General features: G+C 32.4%; 1 protein-coding gene across 2 annotated transcripts; it reads right to left on the bottom strand.

The window, feature by feature from the left end:
* Positions 1–679: 679 nt before the first annotated feature.
* LOC116023773 (probable leucine-rich repeat receptor-like serine/threonine-protein kinase At3g14840) lies at positions 680–9,167 on the bottom strand. 2 transcript variants are annotated; one of them, XM_031264786.1, is made up of 23 exons: positions 8,977–9,167; positions 8,655–8,832; positions 6,170–6,241; positions 6,010–6,078; positions 5,858–5,929; positions 5,689–5,760; positions 5,472–5,543; positions 5,309–5,377; positions 5,155–5,226; positions 4,976–5,047; positions 4,779–4,847; positions 4,513–4,581; positions 4,255–4,320; positions 4,092–4,160; positions 3,961–3,996; positions 3,815–3,849; positions 3,307–3,683; positions 3,022–3,217; positions 2,592–2,836; positions 2,259–2,469; positions 1,808–2,048; positions 1,450–1,597; positions 680–1,334 (listed from the first exon to the last, which is right to left on the bottom strand). In XM_031264786.1, exons 1-23 carry the CDS (start codon positions 9,077–9,079, stop codon positions 1,029–1,031), a joined length of 2,919 nt encoding a protein of 972 aa, XP_031120646.1. In that variant the 5' UTR covers positions 9,080–9,167; the 3' UTR covers positions 680–1,028. The 2 variants fall into 2 exon arrangements, 1 of the variants encoding a protein (XP_031120646.1); XR_004099421.1 differs by having other exon boundaries at positions 1,194–1,334; positions 1,808–1,900.
* Between the last annotated feature and the right edge of the window lie 391 nt (positions 9,168–9,558).

The raw sequence follows: 9,558 nt of genomic DNA, 5'->3' as shown, positions 1-9,558 counted from the left end.
ATATGATACAAAATAAGAGTCATCATCAATAAGTTTATCCCAAAAGTATGGGTATTACTAGTTATTAGGTTCTCTTGATCTCTATCCGATTATTTCGCAAGGCCAGTAGAATCTTCATTATTGCTTCATATATACATGTAGTGTCAGTGTGTCACCAATCAAAACATTGCCTCCACCGAAATTGATGTGAAATGAATACCAACTTGCATAAAAATGAAAAAACCAAGCTAGACAGTCATTATATTGCTTGTCAATTGCAAATGCCTCTCATTGCTTATTATCACCAATATTGATGCATATATGTATAAATGCACTGTGAAAGTAATTTTGCAGTATGATGTCCTTGCCTTTCATGCAATTCATTAGACAGTTTATGATTGTAAATGGATCCATATTTAATATATTTATTGAATTGAATATAAATGTCATAATATGTTGCTTAACTTATGACAGTCTTACAACAGTGCACAACTTAACATGTCAAAATTTTGAGCCCATTATATTCTTATTTGAGGCAATTAACAATTTGTTCTACTCAAACTTGAACAATTTTTAACCTATTGAATATCTTATAATGGTGTAGATATCTTCAAAATATAAATACTAATATAATGGGCTCATTTTGTGCATGAAACACATAATACTAATATTATTATTATCTCTAGAGTACAAGCCAACATTTTGTGCATGAAACACATAATAATATTAATACTAATATAATAATCCACAAAATTGGAATTTATAGTTACTGAAAATATATCTTCAAAATATAAAGACAGCAATATGTACATTTGCTAAAGGAAAATTAAAATTATCTCGTTCCAAGGGTTCCCCCATCCTGGCTCGTCAAGATGATGAATTGGTAAATCACGATGACTCAATGACCTCTTAGGTGGGAGGTCCAATGCCTAGTGAGCCCCCCATATTATGGTTGTAAAGGTTTGATGATGTGTCCTTTCCCATAATCTACAACTTGATCAACTACCTCTGCGGACTTACAAGTCTAATTTCGATGCAATTTTTCATTGTTAATTTGCATCGGAAGAAAGAATTGCTTGGTATGGAGAATCACTTAAGTTGATTGGCAATTGATCATAATGATCTCTCATTGCTTGAAAGTTGAATTCGTGTAGATCGGTATTGTATTCAATAATATCTTCATGACCTTCAAGCATGTTGATTACTTCAGACATGGATGGCCTAAGGGCTGGAGAAGGATTAATACAAAGTAAAGCCACTTTAATCACTCTGAGTGCTTGTTCTTTGTCAAAATTAGAACCCAATCTTGGATCTATTAGCTCTATTAGGTTTCCTTGTTTTTGAAGATCAAGTACCTGAAAATTGTCCATTAAATACCATATACCACAACATAATATAAGAATATCCCGCTAATTAGTTTGACATGTCTGAAATCCATGAATTATGAGTTTGGTAGTGCTGGTATCTTACCCAATCAAGGAGGCAAAGACAATTCTCATCACGGCGATACTCCACGTTCTTCCCGGCTACAATTTCCAATGTCACCACTCCGAAACTATAGACATCAACTTTGAATGTTAAGTAGCCCCACAATACATATTCAGGAGCCATGTATCCTCTGTACATAGAGACAAGGGAAGACTAATTGCTATTTTTCTTGAAAGATGCAATGCATATTTGAGCCATCTTATATAATGTTTTTCATCACTTTCACAATAGCAATGAAATTTGGGATTTGAATAAGAAATGTGAAGAGGCTGCGCTTCCATTCAACTATGTGATGGTATTAGAAATACAAAATGGATGAGAAATTGTTATAACATCTTACCTTGTCCCAGCAACTCTTGTACTAATAATATGTGTCTTGTCATCATCATCAAGTTTAGCAAGACCAAAGTCAGAAATTTTTGGATTGAGTTCTCTGTCAAGAAGCACATTGGTGGGTTTAATATCTCTATGAACAATTTTTATTTCCGATTCTTCATGCAGGAAAGCTAAACCTTTTGCAACACCGACACATATTCTATATCTGGTAGGCCAATCTATTTTCAGTTGAGAATCTTCTGGACCTGTACGTAATTAGTGGTCAACTCAAAATACTTATGCTTACCTCAATAAAATAAACTAAATCCTCACTTTTCTAGTAGCATATCTTCTTTTTTTTTTTTCTTTTTTGAAAAAAACTAGTAGCATATCTTATATTGGTAAGGAAAACTAATGTCTTTGTTTAGTTTATTGGCTTATGATAACAACAAAAATAATCAAGATTTCGAACATACCAAAAAGAGCACGGGCAAGGCTGTTGTTTTCCAAGTACTCATACACCAACAGTAATTGCTTTCTCTCAACACAACACCCATAAAGTTTTACAAGATTAGGGTGTTGCAAACAAGAAATCATGCTTATTTCATTCATAAATTCACGATTCCCTTGTCTTGATTTGGATGAGAGTTGTTTCACTGCAACAATCGTACCATCTAATAATGAACCCTAGTTTTTATACACGGGAAAATTCATGGTCATCAATATAAGCATTTATAGTAAGCACAAAAGTAAAAGTGCCAAGGTATGAATTAACATATTCACTTGTGAATATTCGTATTTCTCAGTACCTTGTAGACAGGCCCAAAACCACCTTCCCCGATCTTATTTGCAGTATCAAAGTTGTTTGTAGCATCTTTAATTTGTGTGTAGGTAAATAGACCAATCCGTAGATCAAGGCCTTGTTCTTGTGAGGTCTTTTTTTTAATGTAGATTTTCCAACCAGCAAAACTGAGGATTATGAAAATAAGAAACAAAGAAGCAGCTACTGTAACAGCTATGATTAAAGTCCTTCTATTTTTGGGAGGCTTGAAATCTGCAGGCTCGTAGAAAAAGGATGGGGGTAAGTTAGATATATTTTATATTTATTTGCAACTAAACAAAATCAATGAATAAGTAATCTGCAAAATTGGCTAAGAGAAACTATATATTAACCATATTTAAAATAAAAAAATCTAGTTGACCCCATTAGTAACATGTGGAAGTCATCACTAATATTACCAGATTCAACAGAAATAGCAGATATTAAAGGGCCATATGTTCCTGGGAGTGGGACTACTGTTGATCCTTTTTCAGCATACTCAAAGCGCAACTCAAGAGTTTTATTTCTGACAATTGCTTGAAATTGTTTAACCAATGCTTTGTCAACTCCTTGCGCTTCAGTTTCAATATCAAAATCCTTTAATTTCCTTTCGCCCTGTAGTAAATAAAATCACTCGTTATAGTAAAATGCACATGACTTAATCATTGAAGTCCTCAGCTTAAACAATAGAATTCTCTGTTCACCTGTATATAAACATCAAATATGCGCCTTCCAAGACTTTGAAAAGATCTATTATCTCTCAGAACTATCTCTGCAAAATGAAGCTTCACAGTATAGTTCCCATTTGCTAAACAACGTCCGTAATAAGTCATAGATAAAGGGGATAAGCGAGCTGTCTTGTAGATTTCGGAGTCTGGTCCCTTTATGGCAGACATATTTGTTGTTGTATAGCCATCTAGTCTTATAGACGTATCCCAAAAGTACCCTGTATTACTAGTTACCCAGTTTTCTCTGTTCGAATCAAATTTTGCAACGCCGGTAGAATCTTGATCTGCTTCATAAGTAGTGTCATCAATCAAAATACTGCTTCCACCGCAATTGATGTGAAATGAATACCAATCTGCAGACAAATGGGATTTAGACACTCATTGCTTATCAGCAACATTAATGCATAAATGCATTGTGAAAGATGTTCAAATCAATTAAGCAAAAGATGCATATAATGCAAGTTTTGCAATTCGATGTGCTTACCTTTCGTGCAATTCATTAGACACTTCCCAATTTTTCTATACAAAACCAAAATGGGATAAAGTTAGAAATCTTTCAAGATCAGACTAAGTTTGGTTAAGAGTGACACTATATATATCCATAGTTTGTTAGAGGATGTTAAAACTTACCCGTTTTGTCCTCCATTATAACTTTTGAACAAGTTTCTGATAGGAAAATGAGAAAGCTAATATGATTCATGTTTAAAAGGAAAACTTGAAATTGTAATGCATATAATTAAGAGATTCCAGATGAATCTTACATGGTTTCCCGATTGCAAGTTGATGACACAAAATTCTCATCAAAATTATTGTATGAAATATCTATGTAACTGCACAAGATAGAGTAGTTGAAAACAACTCAGGTACAATACAACAAAACTTACTATCTCGAGTCGAATTTAATATATATTAGATTGAACTTACTATCTTGAGTCTCGATTTAGAACCCATTGAGGAATTTGTCCACTAAACGAGTTGTTCGTTAGAAACCTAACATAAGGTGGCGCAAAATTCAATTTAGTATGGGCTTGCAAGCGTGTAATATTGAATTTTTCACCAAACCAATTTCGAGTATGAGAAACATATCTAGAAAACAATATCTTTGTAATAGAACAAAATGCCCAAATCGAAACGAAGTTTCTTACGCATAGTTGTTCACATCAAAATAAATTTGTTACTCACAAGTACTGCAGATTTTCAAAAGGTTGAAAAACATCAATCCCTCCTTCCAGATTATTAAAACTCAAATCTCTGCAAATTCAATATCATAACAAAACAATAAAGCAAAGAAGTATATATGATATATTATTAATAAGTTGTGGAAGCAGAGGGTGGAATTCTAGTCCTCTAAACAAGAAAAGAACAGGAAAAAAAAAATTCTACAATAATTTGTCTGCATGTGTTTCAATTAATAAGGATCTAAAGAAAATCCAAGTTGCAGAAATTACACTTGTTTCAAGTTGATCAAATGAGCTATATCAGGTATCCTTCCAGAAATATTACACCTCCTCAACATCCTGCACCCAAAATTATTATTATTATTATTATTATTTATTATTATTATTATTTTGCATAAAAAATCTCAATTTATAGTGGAATTGTGAAACTCAGGTTCATATTTTGGAAAGAAAAATGCATTACTCACAACATTGCCATGCCTGTCATGTTGTCAAGTGCAGGAAACCTGGAGACACCTCCATTAAGGTCACTGATTCTACTGCAGATTCATGTTTAGTTAATTTGTTGATTTTAACCATAGAAAATTCTATTATAATAATCAAAATGTGAGTATAAATTAAATCTCCAAAAGAAATCTTAACTCACAGTTCTATCAAGCTTGTCAGTACAGAAATATTTTGAGGTATGGGTCCTTCAAAACCACTTGCTTGAAGCTCTCTGCAAATTATACATGCTTCTCAATAAAACAACAATTTCATCCCGAACTTTCAATTTTGAAGTGTTAGATTAGAATCCTTACAGTTGTTGAAGGTTTTTAAAACCTTGAAAGCTAGGCATTTTTCCAGTGAAGTTATTCCCGCTTAGCCTACTGAATTATATTGATTTTCCCAAGTGAACATAAAGTATAGAAGAAACAACAAAAATGTTCATAAATTAGGAATATATATATATGATGCACTTACAACTCTATCAAATTTGTGAGAGCATTAAGTTCTTTTGGCAATTCACCTGTTAGATAATTACCACTAAGAATGCTACAGAAAGCAAAAATAAAGAAAGCATCATAAATTCAGCTTGTTGTTAATATAATATTGTATTCGCCTATTTTTTGAAGACAAATTAGCGCATCTGACAAGTTTCATTGTCTTATATATAGGTAATAGGATTAACAAAGCTTACAGATTCTGTAGGTTGGCAAGTTTCCCAAGCTCTGGTGGAACAGTTCCATTGAACATATTGTTCTCCAAGTTTCTGAAAATTCATTTGTTAGAAAAAAAAATTCCTCAAAAGAAAAAGTTAAACAAAGTTTTACTTTTCTAAGTAGAGGGAGAGGAGCAAAGGAACATACAAATATACAAGAGTTGTTATATTTCCCAAGTATTTCGGAATTGGTCCCGACAATCGATTCACAGTAACAGATCTGCAAATTTTCGCTTCTTTACAATGGACACGCAGATGGCTTACACTTGTATAGCTTAGGTAACATACAGCACCACTTACATATATTCCAATTTCATAGAAGCCCATTCAGGGGGGATTGTACCACTTAAGTAGCTGCGACTGATATCACTACAGAAAATAACATTAATAATCAATAAAGCAGAGAATATGAATAAGAAGAGGTGATTATTGCATAAATGTGGAAAGTGTAGGTTGGTACATTATCTTAAGAAAGGGTAACTTCACCAAGGCAGGAGGAAGAACACCTTGCAGATCCTGTCCCTTCAAAATTCTGCTTACACAACAATACAGACTTAAATCTTTCTTTGTATATTGACCTTTCTTAATTTTGTCTTTCAACTTTTAATGGGAAAGTTGTAATTTTTGCCTCTCCATAATATGTATTATTAGTGCGTACGGAAGCCTGTGACCCTAGCCGGTACATATATTGCTCTTCCCGTACGCACTAATAATACATATATGTATTTTGTCTTTCAACTTTTAATGGGAAAGTTGTAATTTTTGCCTCTCCATAATATGTATTATTAGTGCGTACAGAAGCCTGTGACCCTAGCCGGGCCTCTCCATAATATGTATTATTAGTGCGTACAGAAGCCTGTGACCCTAGCCGGTACATATATTGCTCTTCCCGTACGGACAGAGAGGCAATATTCCTTTTAACGAGGTTTTCTCCTCGCCCTGTGACCCTAGCCGGTACATATATTGCTTTGGTTACCTATAGCTGACCGGCTCAAACCCAAAGGTTTGAGGATCGAACCTCCAACCTCTCGGCTGTAAGTAGAGCACTCTTACCACTTGGGCTGTCCTTACGGACGACAGAGAGGCAATATTTATACCATGGGAGGGGCAATATATGTACTGTTTTTTAAAATTGAGGGGCAATATTTATACCACTAATAATTCAGGAGTGACATTGATAATTGACATATTATTGAAGGGCATAAATTACAATTTTCCCACTTTTAATTTGATCTAGACTAGTCATTTGAATATTAAATTTTCAACCAATTTGGTAATCCTTTAGGGTAGCAATGAAACTAGTGTTAAACGTGAGGGCAACACTAGAATACTACAAGAAAATAACAAAATATCAACAGATTTAGGAACAAATTAAAAAAATTACAACTTAAATATATATTGATTTCTGCATTTTACCTACAGAAATCCATTGGTAAAGTAATTATATTTTGAAAAGTAGAGCTATAAGAAATATCTGTTCTAATACTACGGCCAATTTAATCATTTAATTACTAACGCTAACAATCTATCCAAATAAACGTATTTTTTAAGGTAAAAACTTGTGTGAGACGTCTCACATGTCTCTATACATGAGGCAGGTCGGATCTTTGATTAATGAAACCAAAGATCCGAACCATTAATCAAAGATCTGACCCGTCTCACGGACTTGAGACCCGTGAGGAGACGGTCCCACACAAGTGTTACCACTTTTTTTAAATCCAAGCCTTTAAAATGTAATTATTAAGATGGAAAAATGAAATGCGAAAAAAAAATTTAGTTGTCCACAAGGGAAGAATGTGTTTGTAACTAGAATATAAATAGTTACACACTCTCTCTCATTTTACCTATAGTTACTATTTTCTTATTATTTTTAAATTTAATTTTTTTGTACTTAATAATACTTTTAATGTAATTTTTAAGTATATAAATTTTATGTATTAATTCTAAACTTAATATTATGACAAAATTAAATAGTAAATAACTTAAATCAAACCTCATCACTAACCAAACCAGACACATAAAATAAGATGGGTGTATTGCATTTTTTTTAATCAATTGTAGCTAATTATAAATAATCTCTACTAAACACTTCTAAAATTTTATTAGTTAACTTTTTTTTTTTTGAAAGTTAAGGCTAAATTAAATTATGGTGATATAATAAATTTAAAATTCTACATTACTTTTTTTTACAAATTATTGTTTTAAATTTATTATTGGGTCACACTTGTGTGAGACCATCTCACGGATCCTTATCCGTAAGATAGATCGGGTCAATATGAAAATATAATACGTAATTATACTGAAAAATGTAATATTAATTAATAAATAAAGTATCCCTTACTTATAAGTGAAAATGTAATACTTTTACATTTTGATGTAAAAGTATTACATTTTCACTTATAAGTAATGTTGGCAAGTGTTTGTTACTTATAAGTAGTGAAAATGTACTTCTTTTAAATCAAAATGTAAAAATATTTTATTTTTCTTTAAAAGTATTACATTTTCTCATATAAGTAATAAACATTTTATTCGTTATTAGTATTACATTTTCAAGTATAAATATTACATTTGATCTTACATGACTCTGACTTATCTCACAAACAAGGATATATGAAACGGTCTCACATAATTTTTTGTTTTTATTACCAAACATTCACATGCAACAATACAATACTTGGAGCAACTGCAAATTGGGTCAAAACTTGAAATCCCAATTTTACCCTCACGTCATTTAATACAAGTTTCATGACTACTTTATCCGATAAACAAATTGAGTAAATATTTAATATTGGGTCAAATTAAAGCTGTGAGACAAAATTGAGGAATGGCAATAATAGATAGACCATTTTGGTAATTAATTTAGGAATTAAAAAAAGAAAAAAAAAAGGAATTGAAAAAGACAGTAATATAATATAATGAGAGAGGTGGGTAAAGGAAAAGCTTACATGCTTTGAACATGGCAAATTCCAGCAGGGAAGGTACAATTGCAGGTGAGAGTATTATTGTACGCAGGCATATCTTTCCTCTCTGGTGTCAACCAGTTTGAGTTGTTTTCACAAGGATTTAGTCTAAAATCCCAATCTTTCTTCCCCACTTCATCTGCTATTTCCTTAAGTGCGTTTACTTCAATTCCATATACATGAAACAAAATTAAGCTAGCTGTTAATTAATAAATATGTAATTCCTAGTTAATTTGCATGTAATGACAGAGAACTATAGAAAATTCATAATCTCCAGGAGAATAACAGAGAGCTAATTAAGGCTTACATTCATCTTGAGGAAGATGCCCACTCTGTGCTTCAAGAAATATGGGATAGAAGAAGAAGGAGAGTATAATTGGTATGAGGATTATGAACATGGAGGCTGACATGGTTGAATACTGGGGATTGGAAGATGATGAAGATCTGCTGCATTATTTTGCTTCCATTGAACAGTCCAAGCTATTTTTTTTATGTTTGTCAATTGTCATTGTGTGGGACTGTGTGTTTACAGTTTTTTATTATTGTACATAAAAGTTGACAATGACTTGTGGACAAGGGGACCCATAATGAGATAATTATGGATTTATTGTTTGGTTGGCAATGAGCTTTGAAAAAGTGGCTGCTTTTTGTTAAGTGACAATATATCGGGAGTATAATTTATGGGAAATAGTTAGTGGACTCTAATTTTATATTTAGGGTGGATCTAGTATGGGGCACTAGGGCGGATCTGATGCAATATTCTGTTATGGAGATTTTTGAATTAATTTGAACTTCGTTCCCACTCAAGAAAAATTCTTTATCCACTCTTGTTGATTCACAAGTTTCTAATATAGATATTTTTCTTTGAATCCACATAATGAAATAACAT

Source organism: Ipomoea triloba, chromosome 1, assembly GCF_003576645.1.
Source record: "Ipomoea triloba cultivar NCNSP0323 chromosome 1, ASM357664v1".
Classification (NCBI taxonomy): Eukaryota; Viridiplantae; Streptophyta; class Magnoliopsida; order Solanales; family Convolvulaceae; genus Ipomoea; species Ipomoea triloba.
This window is presented reverse-complemented; position numbering and strand designations above follow the sequence as displayed.